Source organism: Sesamum indicum, linkage group LG1 (assembly GCF_000512975.1).
Source record: "Sesamum indicum cultivar Zhongzhi No. 13 linkage group LG1, S_indicum_v1.0, whole genome shotgun sequence".
In the NCBI taxonomy this organism is placed as follows: Eukaryota; Viridiplantae; Streptophyta; class Magnoliopsida; order Lamiales; family Pedaliaceae; genus Sesamum; species Sesamum indicum.
In genome coordinates, this window is record NC_026145.1 from 10,557,246 (window position 1) to 10,577,647 (window position 20,402).

Consider the following 20,402-nt stretch of genomic DNA (forward strand, 5'->3'; position numbering starts at 1 on the left):
TAGGAGGTGAACGGCCTAAAACAATTAATGTTCGTTACCTCAAATGATTTGTTTATGAGTATTTATAGAGCCTAACTTTATACTGTAGATGGAGCCACGTATCGCAATTTGGGCATTCCTTGAGTTTGATCGAGTGGTGCACAATCCATTCCGTCTTCTTGGGTCGGTTTACGTGTTAAGATGCGGCGCAGGGCTCCGACAACTCGACTCGTGACCTTGTATGCGGATCCTGTTGTAATGCGTATTTTATCCTTAATAAAGGGGCTTCTTGTCTTTTTAGCTAATAATAAAAGTTCTCCTCACCAGTATTGCTTGCCAAAGTGCTCCTGTTTCAACTTGGACAACATTATATGTCTAGAATGGCTTGTCGGTATCTTAAAATGGCATAAATCCCTCTAGTCATGTTGATTGCTAATTGGCCCTGGATTCATTTGTAACAATGTTAAATTTTCTTTGGAACTTAGCTGTTCGATCAAATGAATTATTTGGGGACAAACCCTTGTGACCTCCGCAACCACAATCAAGCTTAAAATCTATGTCTATGTCATGACTCCTAATAAAGATGATTTGATAAAAAGACCCTGTCTTATATAATCCCAACCCATCACTTCATTAATAATAATAAAAAAAAGATTTTAGAAATTATTCTTATAAATATCCATCTTTACAGGAAATGCACAAGAAGTTGCTATATATATGTATATTATCTATACTGATTAGTACGTTCCAAGAACAGGTTCAATGGAAATTGGACAAGATTATTTGTTTCTTTGTTTTGTCTATATATAGTAGTTGTATTATTATTTACTATAAGGAGTAGTTTATTTATACATTTGGTTGCGTATATTATTATTATGCAGAGCATATATGATATAAAACATTATTGTAATAAGATAGCTTTGTATTATTTGGCCCTTCTTGTTTAAGAGGCGAACATCGATGCTTGTTTGATGATTTAAAGAGAAGCAAAGTGACAATAGAATCAGAAACGATGATTTTCTGTCGAGTAGGCAAATTTTTGTAAAATTTCGACCGCTTTCGACATCATGAATTAAGAGAGACAAAGCCATCACAACTTAAAATTTGCATGCTTTTTTTCATATTAGGACATGAAACCAAAATGCTAGAAACACACAATTCAGCTCATTAAATTTCACATTTCAGACATGTCTTCACATCATTTGTAAAAACAATTGCATGCAAGTATGATGGATGTTTGTAAGGAACATATATATGAACAATTTGACAAATTAAAGGGGGCATCCAATTAGACTCATTAACATTCACAACATCTCCACTTACATATTGTTAGTCATGTTATGGAATTGTTGAAACCACAACAAAGGGAATGAAAAGCACAGGTAGAGAATGAAGCATGATGGAATCCTAAGCTCCAAAAGTTATAATCAGAATAAATTCTAACTTTACTTCAAAAAATAATTAGAAGGTGGGCAAAAATCTACCTTTTCATCAATCTTAGATGCCAAATTCCCCTTCATAAAATCACAATTATGCTTTTACATATATTCCAATTTTCTTGTCCCCTCAACCCCTCAAGAGTTGGGAATTAATATTCATTTTACTATATATATATAAATTTGAAAAACTAAAAAAAAAAAAAGGGTTTTCTTGTAGACTTTATTCAGCCTTTTCTTTTTTGTTTTTTTAATGAACTGATTATGATTACATTATAAATTTCAATCATCAACAATCAACGTTTGCTAGCCATCAATATCAAATATGTATAATTAACTAAAAATTACTATTAAAATAGACTAATATATATCCACACATTAGTAAGACTCGATCCATGATTTTTTGGTTACGAGACCTCAAATTAATCGTCAACTAAATAAGACTCCGTTGACGGCTTTATTTAGGTTGATGGGAGGAAAGTGGAAGAGGGGTATGATGAGACATATATGTGTGGTGGGGTTGAGAGTGTCAAGTTGATGAAATATGTTGTGTTTTTCTTGGACATAGACGAAATATAAATGAGGTTGTTGTTGTGTATTTATGTATAAGTAGTGCATCTTCTATTAAAACCAAATGATGTGTATATGTTATGTGTAAGGCAGCAATTATTTGGTACTCATGCATTTGGGTTCCACCACTAACACCAAATCAAATCATTCATCGCCATTTTTCTACACTGTCCCTACCCATTTCTTTGACCACTTTTTGGCTCCAATTTATTTGTCTCTTTGAGAGAGAGAGAGTGTATGTTTAAATATCTTGATATATATTGATAATAAGTTTATTTTCTTGGTAGAAATAAATATAAACGCTAGTTATGAGGTGATGATCGCATAATATACATTCTGTTTATAAATTATCTCTACTTTTTAGATAATTATACATTAATGCACCATAAATATTAACATTATTTATATTTTTTTTTGAAAAATTACATATACACCTTAAAAAAGTCGACACTATTACAAAAATTACCCTTATTTTTTGGCTGTTGGAATAGTTTTATAATCACACAAAAAACAAAAATAATTTGTGTAAACAGACTACAAGCAGAAAATATATAAATTTAATTATTCCAATGGACGTAGGTAATGAAGGGATCCAAAGAATTAGTGATTGAACAAGGTGAAGATATCCACAATGCACGTGTTGTAGAGTGCAGATACCATTATAAGATCAACACCACACATTTTCTTACATGCATCATTATACTTATTTATGTCTGTCCCTACAGACATTCTTATTTGGATTAATTATTAAACGTTTCTCATGAACTCCCTCTTTTCAGGAATACTTTAACTCTAACATCCAGATTTAAGGATCATTTTTAATTGCTATATATATATATATGTGACCTCTAATTTTGCCACAATCATTATTATTTATGTTAATTTATGTATACTAATTTCAAATAAAAAAAGCATCCAACGAAAGAATCAGTACCATTATAATTTGTTAAGAAAAATAATTTATTATTTTAGTACATTGAAATATAAAAAAATTAATTAAGTATATAAATAGTTTCAAATTAAAAGTTACATCCAAAAGACACCCCCCAAGAAAAAAAGATTTATTCAACAATTTATTTTTTATAATAAATAAAGTAACAATAATGGGAAGTGACATAATTAAAGTGAGAAAAAAAGGAAGGGTTGAGTGGGGAATATAGGCAGTGAGTAGTGTTGAGGTGGAAGAGTGAAGATCCCACGAGGAACCATTAAATCATTAATCTCTAACAATGTCTCGAGATTCTAACCTTTTTCTACTCTCTTCCTTTTATTTGTCAAGCCTCCTCCATTTAAGTTGGAATAGTTGACTAAATTGTCATGTCATCAACCTTAATTCTTAAACATTACTCCTCCTATTCTTCACAAAGAGGTAAGAAATCGTTGTTTGTACTTCGAGGCCTTTGATGATGTCATTTATGTAAGTTTGTATTTAAATAAGTTATTATTAGTTGTTAAATTATATATAATATTATTAGTATGTGTTGTTTTAGTGTTCATAATTATTTATGTGATTATAAATTTATATAGACAGTATCGATTTTTTTTTTTTTTAGTATCTCGTTAGCTGATAATGTAGGAGTGACTATTAGACAGTGATATATATGGGTAAGAGAAGAAATACAACTCGAGCTCATAGGGAAATATGACATGGCTCGAGAATGGTACGAGGACATTATCGTGGTGGGTTTTATGCGAGGATTCTCTTGTGCAACTAGTTTGAAGGGAGCTCGGGAAAATTCGATACGGGCACTGCCCAACGACCGTTTCAGGAGCTCTTCTTGAAGATTTGATATGAGAATCTCCTGATGCAACCTGCATTTGACACAAGCGTTTTGAGAGATTTTCATAATAATTTGATACGAAGGTTTCCAAATACAGCCTATGCTATACTCTGACACTATTATTTTGAGATACTTTCTTGAAATTTAACTAAAGAATTTGTTAATAGAATTCTCTTAAAAACTATATAACTAGCATCTCCCGAGGCAGAGAAGAAAAGCAAAAAGCAGCAAGGCAAAAGCCCTTTTGAGAGTAGACAAGTAAGTAAGAATATTACTCTAAACCATCTTATCCTCAAGTGTTGCCCATTCCCACATCTTGCAAGAAATTGAATTTTCTTGTTTCAACCGTTTTCAGATGCAACCAATCAATCAAATTAGTAATTACAAATCAATCACATTAGTAATTAATAACTAATTTATATTTGAATTTTTAGGCATTCTTTTTAACTTGCTTCTTTCAATTTAGTTCCTCAATCTAAGTAGATCTTGACCATCCATGGAATTCCAATTAACAGCCGTATCAATATTTATATTCTATAAATTAAAATGAATAGTAAGAAAAAGATTAAGATAAGTAAGACATACATCTTATACATCTAGAGAAATTTGAATTGGAAGTATTGCAATTATAGAGTTGTGAGACCACTGATATAATCATTAGACTGAAATCTGTCACAATGATTGAGAAATGAAGAAGGTAATAAGGGTATATTATGATTTATTCATAAAAGGAAAATACTTATTGTGCCATAGGGTCTGTGTTCCTATTTGGGTGGTCCAGCCCAATTAGATCATCAAATCAAGATTTTTGATTATCAAAACACACTCATATGGAGATGATGCTATGTGTACCATGTAAAATTTATCTTCACTACAGTACTCTAGTTTAAAAAATTCAATTCTAAACATTTATTTCGAGTTCACACAAATTTAAATATTAGAGGATTTTAGTTGGGAACCACCCAACGAATGTAACGTTTGTCTTGTCTTAAGTTCTTAAACTGTTTGGGTATTTTAAGAGAGATCGCATTATTCGACTTGAATGAGGAGGTATATAATAATAATCAAAAAGGAAAAAAGAATAGTCTTATTTATTCTAATTAGTAAATAGAATTAGTGAGGGGTTTTGTTGGATCAGCCCATTTCCCCTCCTTGAGGTTACCAATATTAGATTCTTATTGTAATTATTTGATAAAATCAGAATTGATGTAGATGACAGGCACAGAGAATGTTTGGATCCAGATATGAATTAAAACCGAAAGTTAGCAAAATCCAAAAGCCAAATCCCAATACGCGTGTTCCTCTTTCAAACACGCTATCCAAAGCAAATCCAACAACACGACTTCTCTTATCTTTCTTATATTTTTTCTTGTTTTTTGAAACAAATTATCTTCCTTAACTTTTGTGTGTTGTGTGAACATGTAACGACTTGTCTTGACTCGAGACAAAATTTTCTTGCAAGATTTGTATGAATTTGAATGTTTTATTTTTTAGTATTTTCACACAAATTTATAATTAATTCAATTTATTTTGCTTAAAATTATGTTTAAACTTATTTATTATATGTGAATCTCTTTAATTAAGGAAAAATTCAGTGCCGCACGGATGAATTTGTACTCACATGAACTTTGAATCGTTGGATTCACATATGATAATGATATCATGTGTGATTTAACGATTGATGATTTATGTGGGTACAAATTTATATAAGCTAATCAAGATACCAAGTATGTAATATTTAAATGCAAAGAGGGGAGAAAAAAGTATGTAGAGAAATTTTTCCTGCAGTCTGAGTCAGACTCTCAGAGCATCAACTCTGCTTTACATTTTAAATTATGTGATATGAAAGAACTCAAATTCTAAAGAAACGCAAAAATAATAGAAAAAGAAAAGAAAAAGAAAACCCTCCAAGCAAAAGCATGATTGGAGGAATTTTCTTTTTCCCATCAACTTTTTGACTTAATTTTATTTTAATATTACTTTACATATATTCTTTTCTTCAACTTCGTGACAAGTAGAGACCTAATTAAGTTAACTAATTGTTATGTATTTTGGACCCATAATTTGATCTATCCTGAAGTTAAATAAAACATTCAGTTGCTTTATAAATATAGATAAATAAATCGATTATTGATTGATTTATAAATATTGTTGTATTACATATTAATTGTTGTAATCGTATATTTGTTGCTTTAGAATTATGGATGTATTTGAAAAAAAAAAATAGTGGAGCAAGTGGTGGGCATGTTACTAGTCACTTTTACTACAAAAACGCCTGTTTTTTTCCATGAGATCTGATACAAACTGTAAGACAGTGCAGTTTGTGGTATGGGAAGCGTAAGTAGTTGTACTGTTCTCATGTGATGTATTTGATTCTTGCTTCTGCAGAAGTTTTAGTTGAATCCTTGAAGCAACAAGTTTCAACTGTTGTGTCCAAACACTGCCTAAACCTCAATTCTTGTTGATATTATACTACAGTAGTTCTTCAAGTTGTGATCACATAGAAATGAAAAGGGAAGAAGGTGTTGTTTGTTTGGTGGCTTTATTCAGATTCTGGGCTTATGCAACTGCTTTGCTTACACCTAATGGTGTCAACTATGAAGGTAAGTCTTTGTAGCTTTCACTCTGATAAAAGTAGCTAGTAATTTGGCCTCGTACTAAGGGAAGTTGTCCATGTTTTGAAATTGTGCAATAGTGCTGGCTTTGATGGATATAAAGAAGTCATTGAGTGATCCTCATGGAGTTCTGAATTGGGATGAAAACTCTGTTGATCCTTGTGGATGGACTATGGTTTGTTGTTCCCATGATAATCTAGTCATTACACTGTAAGAACCTAATCTGCAACTCTTCTGTCTTTTTCATAAGAAATTAATTTTCACATTTGTCTGAAAATAATTGGATTAATGCTACATCCTTGCAGAGCTATTCCAAGCCAGAGCTTATCGGGGACGATATCACGTAGCATAGGGAATTTGACACACCTCACAAGTGTGTGAGTAGCTGGAAAAACCAAGCTGAATGAGTAGCGGTTTTTATGTCGGAATTTTAACACAATTTTAACTTATGTTTGCAGGCTCTTGCAGGATAATAATATATCAGGACCAATACCTCCTGAGTTGGGAAAACTCCCAAAGCTTCAAGAACTTGATCTTTCAGATAACTTGCTTACAGGAGAAATACCTCCTTCTTTATCTCAACTGAAAAACCTGCAGTACATGTAAGCAGCTGTTTACTCTTTGCAACAGATGAGTAGTGCTGAATTTTTTTAAAATATTTTCAGGGTTTTCTTTCTAATTCCAGTAATGAGTTCCTCTGTTGCTATTTTTGTCCAATATGATGGAAACAGGAGGTTAAACAATAATAAGCTGACTGGAGCCATTCCTTTAGCTTTGGGCAACTTGACTCAGCTGACTTTCCTGTAATCTTCTGATCTCAATTTTGCTTGGAATAACTCAATATTTAGTGCAAGAGTCTTTTTCTGATTACGTTGTAATGTTTTAGGGACTTGTCGTTCAATAATTTGAGCGGCCCGGTGCCAAGACTTGCAGCCAAAACGTTCGAGTGAGTTTTCCTGTAGAAATTATTTTGAGTTCCAGTTTCTCTGGACTAGATATCAAGTTACGTTTGTTGATGATCAAACTTTTTCTGATCACAGTGTTTTAGGAAATCCTATGATTTGTGCAACTGGCAAAGAGCCAGACTGCAAAGGAACAGCTCCAATGCCCCTCTCTTTGTCTCAAAATATTTCACAAAGTAAGAGTTTTCTTTGTTCTAAACCCAACTTCTGTGAATTGGTTGTAACAATCCTGTACTAAAATGTCACATGTTCTTGTTTTTCCTTGTAAGATCCACAGTCATCAGGAAAGCCAAATAGTCACAAAAGAGTTGCTTTAGCATTTGGCACAAGCCTTGGCTGCATCTGTCTGCTGATTCTTGGGTTTGGTTTTCTGCTCTGGTGGAGGCACAAGCACAACCAGCAGATATTTTTCGACGTTAATGGTAAAATGGAAATAATCACTTACTATATAGAAAAAGAACCACCATCCAGTATTCCCTCTAACAAACCGGTCTATTTCCCTGAATTTTCAGAACAACATCATGAAGAAGTGTGCCTAGGAAACTTAAGAAGGTTCCAGTTCAGAGAACTCCAGATTGCAACACACAACTTCAGCAGCAAGAATATTCTTGGTAAGGGTGGCTTTGGAAATGTCTACAAAGGTTATCTCCACGATGGGACAGTTGTAGCAGTAAAGAGGCTCAAGGATGGAAGTAACATTGGAGGGGAGATACAGTTCCAGACTGAAGTCGAGATGATCAGCCTAGCAGTGCACAGAAACCTCCTCCGTCTATACGGATTCTGCATAACTCCAACTGAAAGACTCTTAATTTATCCCTATATGTCTAATGGAAGCGTTGCTTCGCGCCTTAAAGGTAAAAGGTCCATTGCAAAAAGGCCTAATTCTTGTTGTTATAAACCATTTTCTCTTTCTGTTTCTATTTCTGATCAATCTGAGTGATTTCTGCTATAGCCAAACCACCATTGGATTGGTCTACGAGGAAACGAATAGCCTTGGGAGCAGCAAGGGGTTTGTTGTACCTACATGAGCAGTGTGATCCGAAGATCATTCACAGGGACGTGAAGGCGGCAAATATATTGCTTGATGATTACTGTGAAGCAGTGGTGGGAGATTTTGGATTAGCAAAGCTTCTTGATCACCGAGACTCACATGTTACAACAGCTGTTCGTGGCACTGTGGGGCATATAGCGCCTGAGTATTTGTCCACAGGCCAGTCCTCAGAGAAAACGGATGTTTTCGGGTTTGGAATTCTGCTGCTAGAACTCATAACTGGTCAGAGGGCTCTAGAATTCGGCAAAGCAGCTAACCAGAAAGGAGCTATGCTTGATTGGGTAAGCAGAAACTAACTAGCAAAGGTGTTCTCTTGCTGTAGATTCTATACCCTTTTCTCCAAATAACATGCATAGGTAAAATGGCTTCAGGTGAAGAAAATTCATCAAGAGAAGAAGCTTGATGTGCTAGTTGACAAGAATTTCAGGAATAACTATGATCCCGTTGAGCTTGAGGAAATGGTGCAGGTAGCTTTGCTGTGCACCCAATTCCTTCCCATTCATAGGCCGAAAATGTCTGAAGTCGTTCGGATGCTTGAAGGAGACGGGCTTGCAGAAAAATGGGAAGCTTCACAAAGAGCAGAGGCCACCAGGTGCAGAGCAAATGAATTCTCCTCGTCAGGCAGATACTCCGATCTTACCGATGACTCTTCATTGCTTGTCCAAGCAATGGAACTCTCAGGTCCTAGATGATCGTATATTTCCCAATGGAAGAGCCAGAAACAGCATAAATTTACAGCCACCAAAACACAAGAAGTCCTACGAAACAATGTGTATAGCAGTTTGATTGGAGTGCACTGGACTTTGTCATGACTGTACAGATTCAGTTTTGAGAAACCAACTTTTTAGGCTGCAAGGCTTCTTTATAAGTGGATTATGTTGAATAAGGATTTCTTAGAGGTTGTAAGTTGTACCAATAATGTTCTTGATATTGAGTTGAGGCTTTTCAGTTTGGCTAAAGGTATGCGAAAAAGGTGATTTTTTCTTTCTTTCTTTCTTTTTTTTTCCCTAGCAGCAAATATCCAACCAAAACCAATCGCATTCTCTATTAGAAATTGGTACCTCATTTTATATTTTATTTCACATGTATATAGTAAACTATAAATTGAAATACCAATTTGAAATAAAGAAGTTCGGACTACGCATTTTACAGGCATGGTTCACATGCCATTTTGAAAAACCAGTGAGGTTCACTCTGGTAAAAGTGTAGAAGTAACAGTGTTATACAGAGAAATCAGTATGGCTTCAGCCTCTCTCTTTCAATCACCTGCAAGAATAGATTCTGTACAAAATATACAGTATTCAGAAAGAAAAAAAAAAAAAAACATAGAGGAGCTAACTCAGTGAGTTTCCATGAAAATACAGGACAGTGACATTCGAGTTGGAAATTTGAATCTTGGAAGCCTTCCTCGTGTTCTGTGAATCTTCATGCCGCATGAGAAGACCAATGGGAAAATGGATTTTGATGTATAAATTGCAGCACATCTCATGCTGGTTCATGAATAAAAACGATCGATGCTTGTGGAGAAGCCCGTCTAAAGCACACTAAATCTATCAACATATTCAATCTGCCCTCTGTCACGTACAAACTAGGTGTTATGCTCATTTCTTCAAGACTAGGTGAATGTTCAAGTAGAAATTTGATAAATTTCATTTCGTGTGGCACGCCAGACACATCAGTCAACTTCACAGTTTTCAACTGGCGAAGCATGCAATCAGTAGAAAACTTTTCATCCCAAAATTGCAAGTCAGGAGCTTGTGTTGCAGCAGATGTATTTGAGGAACCCTACAGAAATTAGAGGACTACTTACAAACTGCAAGTACCAAGAGTGATGATAAGTTTGACATATGGTGCACAACTCACAGAGATTTGCAGTGCTTTCAGGTTCGGAGAATTCACGATCAGCTGAAGCACAACCAGAACTTCTTTTACATCGTCAAAGCTAACTTGATATAACTCAATGAACTTTAAATGGTGATAAGTAATTGGACTGCGTCTTTGGCCATTGCCTATACTTAGATACTTAAAATAAAAAAGATTAATGAGTTCAAACCAATCAAAACAAGTCCATAATGACATTAAACAGTGAACATAATCAAGGATCCAAGTCATATACACTGGAAAAGGAGATGGGGTGGCAATAAAGAGCTTTGTTTAGCATGTTACTTGATCATGTAACACAAGATGACTTACCTTTGTGAAGTATATATGCCCAATCAGCCTCTCAAGCTCGGGTACACCACCAAGAAACTTGTCAAAATTGCAGCTCGAGCTTTGTTCAAAGTGTTCCGCTATGTCATCAGTCATGTACATAGCAACAGATATAGCAATCAAAAGTGGGGTGTTTGCAAGACATAAATCCTTAAATTCACCTTCCAAAATCAAGTATTTGAGGTTTGGAGCACGGACAGTCAGCTCTAAGCTATCAAAGTATGACAATGTCAGACTCTCAAGGAGGGGGCAACTTGAAATGAGACACTCAATATCATCTGGGGGAATCAAAACTTGCTGAAGATTAAGGTATTTCAAGCACAAGAAACCTTTAAAGTTTGGTGGAGGGTCCAATTCACACCGAACAAGCTCTAACCGCATCAGATTCTTGCAAGAAAAAACACAAGAGGGTGCCCTAAACCACTCACCTTCTCCTAATTCAAGAATCAACTCTTTGACATCCTTTCGAGAAATAAAGAGGAGCCACTGATCAATATCAGGAGAGCTCTGCAAGAACGAGCTAGATAGAGAGAACTTGTGAATTGGACCATCATGAAGAAACAAAAATCTGGTTATAAAATTCACAATTCTGTCCTCAACAACCATTCTGTCATTGAACTGGGTCGCACTTCTATCATCAAACACAAGATGAGTCATGGAGGCCCATTTATACCTCCACCTGTTTGATAAAATGCTTGTCCTTACAGCATCTCTAATTGGCAGCTTTGTCAGTATGGTTTCTATGATACTTTGAGGCAGATCACTTAAAAAGTCACGGTCCAAGTCCTCCATTTGAATCTTCAGCTAAAAACATTCCAATTAAGCAGTTCATACACCACCACTAGAACAATTTAAATATAATAGTTTGAGCGCGATGATCCACAACCTTGCAGGGGGAAAAAAAAGAAGAAGAAGAAGGTATGGCATAAACCCATGAAAGATCTCTCGCAATTCTTGTATAATTCGAATTCTTGAAAAAGAAAGTTAGGAAAAATAAGATAGCCCCAAAGCTTTTGCCTCTCCAACTTTGTGGGGGAAGAAAAACAAAATTTAATTCATTTTTCAATCTAATACCGAACCAATTTCCCATCTTATGCAGATAGATTGCTTCGCATGATTTCTATGGGTAAACATTAAAGAGAAAACAATCAAATTTCTCAAAAATTTCTCAACTTCCCCACCAACCCATGAGACCCGATACAGAAGTGCAACGCGTACAAAAATCAGAAACAGGAAAAGGCATAAAAATGTACCTGAATACAGAAAAAGGACTAATGAGATGAAAGTGGAGTGAGGGCTTCTCTCATCTTCGTCTTGTAATTTTTGATTTACTCCACCCACTAAGCACACTAACAGATGGAAACCGGCAAGAATACTTTTTCGCGTGTGTGATTGGAAGTTCTATGCTATTTTCCATTTTAAATTTTAATCATTATTTCAATTGGTTTTGCTTTTTAAAAAAATGAATTAATATATAGATTTAGAATATCTAAATTATAAAGATGAATAGCAATTTAACCCTTGTGATATTAAAAATAAACACATTACTCCTTATAAAAAAATATAGCAATTTATCCCCCTATACTTTTTAAAATGAAACAATTTACCTCCTTGTACTGGGAGGTAAATTGCTTCATTTTAAAAATTATTGGGAGATAAATTACTGTATTTTAAAAAATATAAGAAGGTAAATCGCTATTTATTTTTTATAAAAGGGTAATTGCTCATTTACGATATTACATTGAGATTGTTTGCATTTTTTCCTAAATTATAATAAATTATCCTAAAATTTGTTATAATCATAAATACTCCCTTATTATATTTTAAGATTTGTAATTATTTAACAAATTAACATTTGAGATTAATTGTCGTTTAATAAGATGATCGTTAATTTTAAAGGGATACTTTCAAATTTTCAAATAATAAAAATATATTTATAAATATAGATAATTTTAAAGAGAATTCTTTATAATTTACTCCATGATATTACGATCCATATGTGTCGAGTTAACAATATTGATAGAGTTTATTAAAGAAAATACAAATAAAAGATTTGCAAAATACTCCGACGATATTAGAACATAAATAAATCAAATAATCAACACTAACATATATATATATATTTGATATTTTTAATTTTAGAAAAAATATTAGACACCATTTTCAACTTTAATTTCTTTCCATCTCTTGTTTAATTCATGACCATGGTGCTGTCTTTTCTTTCTTTTTTATTTTTCTTATTTTTTGTAATTCATAATGGTAATAATAATCAAGAATGGTGGTGCTGAACATACTGAGAATGAACCAAAAAATGTGGACTAAGAAACCAAAGCCATAATCAATAGGTCAAAATTTCCAGTTCCAAAGTGAAAAGCCATCTCTTCCCCTATTTATCAATTGCAACTTAAACTTGAGAAGAAAATGCAGAAGATCCCCATAAAGCTACAAAATTTGCTAAGTCACACCCTCCACCTACAAAACTCATCAAGAACTATGTGAGAAGTGATTTTCCTCCCACCACCTGAATTCCTGATCAAAAGGGCGCCAATGCAGAACATTTGTGGGATCCAATGAGATAACCGAATAACGAAACGGGACGAAACATGTCGACTAATGCTTAATTTCGTGATAAAGAGCCCTTAACCAAAAAAATTCCCAAGCCACCAATAGCCAACGATGCTAGTATTGTAGAAGTTGTAACAGGAGCTGCGTCGGCCATTTGCCGTTCTTTGCGTTTTTTGTCATGCTGTGGCCTTTCTCCCAAACATTTATGCAGAAGATTGCAGAGATTATCTAGCTGATGCATAACTTGGCGTTGCCCTCGAATTATACTTGAGAGCTGTCAAGAGCAGGATTGAACACATTATCATCAAGAATAAATGAGTTAGATACTGAAGGCAGGTTTCATTGAACAACGACAACATTATTAATCAAGAACAGATGAGATGAGTAATACCTCGTCAGTCAAAGAAGAGTCTTTTGCTAACTGGGAGGAAGATGACGAATTTGGAAGAACAGATCCAGTTATGAAGTAAGAAGTTGGGGCTGACCAATTACAGGCTTCACCCTGCAATGCTATGTTTTCTGAGCTTGTTAACTTGGAATTTAACTCTTCGATGCGAGATGTGAAGTCGTCCATCCGCTCATTTAGTGTGGAAATTTGTTCTGAAAGCTGCGTGACAGCTCCCTATCACATACAAGTGTGCAAGATTAAAGAATGTTACAAGATATTATAGCATTCTTGGAAGCTTGAAAAATTTGGAAGATCATTATTCAGATACCACGTGATTGGCTAATGTTGAAGGTGACTCTGTTCTATCCTCGAACCCAATGTTCATCTTGGACAGGTTTTTGTCTCGATGTGTTGAATATGATTGTGACATACCACTGTTCAAAACAAATCAAGTCACAAACCAGTTCAAGGCTACCCCTCTAAATTCCAGGATCATTGAAGCAAGAATAGGAGAATCAGTAGCCAAACAAAAAGCTCAAGGAAAACTTCTATTTAAAGATTTATAGAAGATTTTTTCTGTAATATGTGATAAATAGTAAAATATTTCCTGATATAAGACCACTTAATCACACGTATTTGAAAAGGTAAATTTGCATTTGTAGTAAAAAAGATGCAAGAGCATTCCAGAAGACAAGAAAAGCATGGGTTAGCAATTGCACCTTTTGAGATTCTTAATTCTTGTTTCAGATGCTTGATAAAGTGCTTCCTTTGGGCTTGAGACAAGATCATCATCTAGGCTAAGCTTGGTCTTTAAATCATCTGGCAGTGCCTGTCAAGATTTCAGATTAGGACCACCATGCAATAGAAGAAGTCAATATAGTACAGATTAGTTATCTTACCATAACCTCGTTCACTATTTTCTCGAGTTGTATTTGTTGAATATAAGTGCGTGGAACATATGAACCTTCTAATCCCAGCTGTTCAGCCACACACTTTACAACCAGGCGATCTCTACCTTGTACCTGTCTCAAGCAAAGAAGTTTGGGTGCATCTTTAAAAACCACATGCAACAAAAGAAGCTACCTGATATTACATTGACAAGCAAATGAACAAGGTCAATAAGTAGACATTTACGTTTTACACCATCAAATTTTTAAACTATATATTTTGTGCCGCTTTTAAGTAGAGATTTTCCAAATTGACCAAGGAATACATTTGTCAAAGTTCGAGTTGTCTCGAGTAGATAAATGCATCAAAGTATCCAAATACCATGCAACACTTTACAACAAACATATTGGAAATACTTGCCAATGCACGTAATTTTAAAAGCTGGAGTAGACAAGAGAGAAAAGGTTTCACACCTGAACATAATGACGGTTCAACTGCTCCAGCCAATCAATTTTCACACAGACCCTTTCATCACGAAAGACATGGCTGCTTCTTTTGAGTATGGCTGCTATTGTGTATCCCAGTGCCATTAATCCACCGAGAAGACGTACGCTAACCTCAAAAGTTATTCTTGGAGATATGGCGAATGGAGGATCGGTAATCCATTCCTGCAGTCAGTGGCATACTCAATTAGTCACTTTTAGATAAACCAGGAAATATTACTTTCAAGAATGTAGATTTTGCATTCAGATACTTGTCCCTAGTGGGTAATTGCAACACAAACTGAAAAGCCTGTTGATGCATTCATCGACGGAAAAAACAAAAGGGAAATAGAAGACCTCAAACATGAGGTTGTATTTTCCATCTTTATTCCGCATCCTCAAATATGATTGGCAGGTCTCCTGATCTTCACCAGGTGGTAGAAGATATATGTCATATGTCTGTTCTGTACTTTCTGAATGTTCTTCAGACATGAGAGACTTGATTTGCTCTACAGCGACATTCCTCAGAGACTAAAAACATGTATCAAATAGTTATTGGCATACAGTATGTCATTCTTGACCAGAGCATGGAATAGCATAATTGACCAAGCCAGATACAAACAAGGTAGAAGGTTACCTTTAATATATAAGTAGGACTTTGGAATCCAGTGAATGGGTTAAATTTGTTAACTATTCTTATGTGTGCAGTGCACAGATCAGGCTCAATAAAAGCCTTATACATTGGATATACCTGTAGAGAAGTCCAGCTGAGCAGCTGAGACAGAAGGTATTTCATGCTATATTAAGCTTAGAGATTAGAAATACAAACAGTTTCAGATATTTGTTGAATTATTTCTTCAGGTTCCTGCCCAGCACGTTGTATGTCCCGTAAAACCCGTTTGACAAGATCAAAATGCACACCACCCGTCACAGATACCCGAAGATCCAGTAAAGGACGCAACTTTTCACTTAAAGCGTAAATGCCCTCAATGATCACAATGCGGGAGCTTGGTACTTCAAGTGTCCTGCCATTACATTACTGTATGAGATCATAGAACAATACATATGCAAATACAAAAATATCTCCTAGACCTTACGAAGTAACTGTTCATCAAGAAAGGAAGAAGAGTACTGACAAAGAGAATGATAATACAAAATAAGTCACAACTAGAAATCCAAAGAAGATCGATAATTTAAAGGAATGACAACTAAATCATCATAAAAGTGATAATTGGTATAAGCTAGCCAAGGATTTCAAAATATGACTAACATAATAGGAGTATCATGCACCTATTAATTTAAGAAACTCTAAAGACACCTTTACTTCATTTTATTCAACAAGGATGAAAGGGGAGAGAAACAATTGGAAGGGAAAGTTCTTTACATAAGGGGAGTTCTTCAAATTATTTGGTATGATCAAAGGGAAATAAATCCCAAATACTTCCCCTTGTTTGGTATAACAAAAATAAAGTCATAATTTATTTCTTTTTCTTTTTGTGCTAAATAAACAATAAATAAACTATTATATTATTTTAAAAATCACCATAATTCAACTTGTGTTAAACTTAAACTTCTGCAGAATATGTCAACCACCAAGTGGCACCTTTTTCCTTTTTCTTTGGGAAGATGACACCCCAAAACAGGCAGAATTAAAAGAATATATATATACAATTTATTTTAACAGGAGATAAAGGTAAAATATGACAAGATACAATTGGATGGGGGTTTTATGCATGGAGAAAATGATGAAAAGAAAAATAGAGGATCTTTTTATGTCTTGTGGAGTTATATTTCCACTTTTCTGTACTTTGAAGTTTGAACAAAAACAAAATTGGGCTATGGAGACATTTCATATACCTCCTATTTTACTTTCCATCCAATTATTCTTTTCTAACCAACAAAAAGTAATTTATCTTATATGCCTTTTTATGATTCCACTTATTTGGTACAATCACTTTTTCCCCCAATCAAATGAGCAATTCATTCACATTGATTAATACAGGACAGCGAAAAAAAGAAGTAAGAAGAATGTTCAATGATCAGACCATAACTGTCTACAGATCAATCATATTGGAAACCAGACCAAATAAGAGCTTAAGTGAGTGAACATTAAGGACTGACTGGCACCTGTATCCTGTGCGGGAGCTGGTTTTGAAATCATAAATAGGGACATCAACCTGCTTTCCTGCCTTGAGATCATGAATGTTCTTCAGCAAAGTCTCGTAGTCTGTCAAGCGAGGGTCTGTTACATGATACACCCAAGAATTATGTCATAATTCGCATTGACTGCTCACCATTAATGAAGAGTTCTTGGTAAAGAAACTAATAATTCCTGCAGGTTATATTTCGCAAGATCATATTTACATTCGAAATGTAAGAGCAAATATAGTGATGGCTAAGTAAGCTGCGAAGTTCATAACATGGTCTTGGGGAAAAGGGATTATTATAAGGTGCTATCCAATTTCACAACCTTGGACTGTTCATATAAGTGAAATATATAAGTAAAGAACAAAAGTAAAGGGAATTTGTAAGTTAGAGAGAAGGCATTTCGCCGGACAATATTAAACTGATACAATGGTCCAATCTTGGATTTGCAAGTGGCCGAATATATGTCCACCAAACCAAGAGAACAAATCTCAAAGTCGACATTTATATTTTAGGCTATCTATCTGAAAAAGTTTACACACTACATAAATATAAAGATCATAAGTGCCTATATGTGAGAAGTACCATTATTTGCTTTCACATAAATATCATCACCATGTTATCACATAGTTGTTTGTTTATGCTCAAAGTAACATTCTGATTTTCTTACCATCGAAGTTCCCATCAATTATCCGACTTGCATCATTATAGTTGTCCATTGAAATAACAGCAATGTTGGGCATAAAGTTAAGTATCTTCTCTGTAAATACAGTCTTCCCAGCACCCGAGGGACCAGCTAACCCTACTAATATAAGTCGATCATTCTTCTGTGCCAACAACTGGCATGCACGGACTACAACAAAAAAACCTTTCTCAAATGACAAATTATGAGTGAACGGGGCAATCTCATAGCTGCTAGAGTCCTTCCTTTTGACCAACCGAACTTGATCTTTCAAGAGGCTAGGTATCTTCTGAGTTACTTCAGCAGTTGAAGCACTTGGACTCATTGATATTATAATTGGTATTCTTCTGTAAAGGAAAAGTATAGATAAGAAAAGAGAATACAATAATCTTTTGTTATTCCATCGAAACTAGCATAAACGGGTAAATGCTTGCATATCCTTATGCATGCTCAGACAAGGTTACTAACACATCAAACAGCAATAAATGTAAACTGCAACAAAAATTTATTCGAGTGTTCTAAAAATACACACAATGGAACATGGGCTCCAAGTCCAAGTGGTGAAATTGCATAGTGCGACAACAGACTCGTTTATCATTAGTACATATATCACATTCTGATAAGCACTCGTTTGCATGCTCAGAAAACTACAGAACTCATCTCATCCATGATCCATGTCAAATATGAAGCAGATAAGTAAAATCAGTGAACAAGAATAGAAGTATCATTGTGAGTTCACCACATCATCTACACAATCCACAATTACAATATAAGTTATGAAAGCACTAAACCAAATGCAGAAAATTTCCCTAGTCCAAAAATAAACTGTGACAGCATCAATTCCAGAAAGCCAACATCCTAACAATTTGCTACCACCCAAAATCAGTTTCCGTCAGCCCCCACCAAGTTTATAACAACCCACGTATACGTTGCCAACTCCAACAAACAACTAAAAGCAACGATCTTTACAGTTCTCAAATCAATTCATACTAATGAAATGTACCATACAACATCACGAACATATCTTCCACACAATCATCATCGTTTTAAAGACTCAATACTCAATCAGGATTGCACAAGAACACTAAGAGATGATCCCCATTACAGGGACGCACAAAACCAAAACAAACACATACCCAGATGACAAAAATCAGGAGGAGGCCAATGCGGAACCAAGGAAAGTCACAAAATTGCAACCCAAAAACGTTAAGAAGATTTGTCTGGATCTACAAACAAAAGCTAACCAAAAAAATTGGAACCTGCTTGCACTTAAAAACAAACAAGAATATCCATGTTTAAATAACACAGACCTCCTCTGCTGATAGTATGCTTCGTTCACAAGTGGGGTACTCAGCAAAAGAAAAGAAGAAAAGCGTAGTGAGCCTTTGGGCATTAACTGCTTAGCGCGGACGTGCTTGTGTTGTTGTATACGTGTACATATATGCCTTTCTGATTCTTGATTTATGATATTTTCCGTTTCCTAGTGCACCTTTTCTTTGATTGTAGATTCATGAAAAGATTGGGGGCAGATGGCAATATCAACGTATTTCACTTTTGCAGGGATTTTGCGGAACCGCCAATTCTAGAGAAATTGCCACGACTATAGTGATCGAAGACTCGCTGGACTCTACTTCTACGCTGAAGAGACAAAAGAGGGACCTTTCTTTTCCTCTCATTTATTTATACTTTACTCCAATTATTTTTCTTTCTTTTCTTTTAATGCTATATATTCAGTAATTTCCTTTTTTGGAAAAATGGCATTTTTTATCCTTTAAATATAAAATTTAATATTTTTATTATGTACACCTTGTAATTAAATATATTTCACACATTAAAATAAAATAATCAGAATTTGATATTTTTCTGTCGAAAACCAATGGGCCATGCATATGATCCACATAAATTGAAATTTTGGACCTAATTGATGATGTGGCTAGGGCAAAAAGTGTCACTTCCCCATATTTTATAAGATTAAAATTTTAATTTTTTGAAAACATTGGTCGAAAGTTTATATCATTATTTTGCCCATAATCCTCAATTTATTTGGATTATGTGTAGGTCATGTGGTGTTTTTCTGTGAATTAACCATTACGATTATTTTTGTTCTCAACGTGATGAATTTTTTAATTATAAAATCTAATTGCAAAATTAAATTTCAATAGAAAAATACCAACCCATACTTACAAGACTAAAACTTGAATATTCCTTTTCCTCTTATGTTTTTTTTCCCCTTTTCTAAGTTCTGTTTCCAAACTTTATTGTTTGAAAGATTTTTAGGGTTATTTCCGTGTGATTATTTTGTGAAGTGTCGTACTTGGCCATATCGGTAAAATAAAAGAATTTAATGATTTTAAAATCTTCTCTTTTTAGTGTATTTTCTATTCCCCCTTGCGATTTTGTATTTCTGCATGAATACAAAATTATGAAGAGAGTCATTTTCATATTAATGCTTTTTTTCTTCTCATTTTTTTTTTCATGTTTAGTCAAACTAGTAACACCATGCTCATAGTTAATTTGCTTCATCTTACTATTTTAGACTAAATTACATCAAACTTTTCTTATAACTGCTCGTCATTATTTGAAAAATTACTAATACTCTCATAAAACTAATGTCCGTCCAACCATGGACCTACTCTGTTAGCTTAAG

At 34.4% G+C, this 20,402-nt stretch overlaps 3 protein-coding genes across 9 annotated transcripts; 1 reads left to right on the forward strand and 2 right to left on the reverse strand.

The window, feature by feature from the left end:
• On the forward strand, positions 5,914-9,382 carry LOC105161581 (protein NSP-INTERACTING KINASE 2). The gene is made up of 12 exons (XM_011079317.2): positions 5,914-6,103; positions 6,245-6,369; positions 6,462-6,591; positions 6,687-6,758; positions 6,840-6,983; positions 7,113-7,184; positions 7,268-7,327; positions 7,422-7,519; positions 7,613-7,765; positions 7,856-8,197; positions 8,296-8,675; positions 8,766-9,382. Exons 1-12 carry the CDS (start codon positions 6,054-6,056, stop codon positions 9,084-9,086), a joined length of 1,947 nt encoding a protein of 648 aa, XP_011077619.1. The 5' UTR covers positions 5,914-6,053; the 3' UTR covers positions 9,087-9,382.
• LOC105161591 (F-box/FBD/LRR-repeat protein At1g13570) lies at positions 9,539-12,002 on the reverse strand. 5 transcript variants are annotated; one of them, XM_011079350.2, is made up of 4 exons: positions 11,859-12,002; positions 10,588-11,409; positions 10,258-10,416; positions 9,539-10,179 (listed from the first exon to the last, which is right to left on the reverse strand). In XM_011079350.2, the coding sequence occupies exons 2-4, from the start codon at positions 11,395-11,397 to the stop codon at positions 9,880-9,882; spliced, it is 1,269 nt and encodes a 422-aa protein (XP_011077652.1). In that variant the 5' UTR covers positions 11,398-11,409; positions 11,859-12,002; the 3' UTR covers positions 9,539-9,879. The 5 variants fall into 5 exon arrangements, with proteins under 5 accessions (XP_011077652.1, XP_011077646.1, XP_011077638.1 ...); XM_011079344.2 differs by having other exon boundaries at positions 10,588-11,446; positions 11,859-11,987; XM_011079336.2 differs by having other exon boundaries at positions 10,588-11,491; positions 11,859-11,987.
• Positions 12,908-19,390, reverse strand: LOC105161625 (uridine-cytidine kinase C). 3 transcript variants are annotated; one of them, XM_011079375.2, is made up of 12 exons: positions 19,066-19,390; positions 17,744-18,099; positions 17,056-17,170; positions 15,758-15,953; positions 15,566-15,679; positions 15,286-15,459; positions 14,920-15,114; positions 14,458-14,580; positions 14,278-14,387; positions 13,887-13,992; positions 13,562-13,792; positions 12,908-13,444 (listed from the first exon to the last, which is right to left on the reverse strand). In XM_011079375.2, the coding sequence occupies exons 1-12, from the start codon at positions 19,146-19,148 to the stop codon at positions 13,223-13,225; spliced, it is 2,025 nt and encodes a 674-aa protein (XP_011077677.1). In that variant the 5' UTR covers positions 19,149-19,390; the 3' UTR covers positions 12,908-13,222. The 3 variants fall into 3 exon arrangements, with proteins under 3 accessions (XP_011077677.1, XP_011077668.1, XP_011077686.1); XM_011079366.2 differs by having other exon boundaries at positions 17,744-18,102; XM_011079384.2 differs by lacking the exon at positions 19,066-19,390 and adding an exon at positions 18,892-18,995 and having other exon boundaries at positions 17,744-18,102.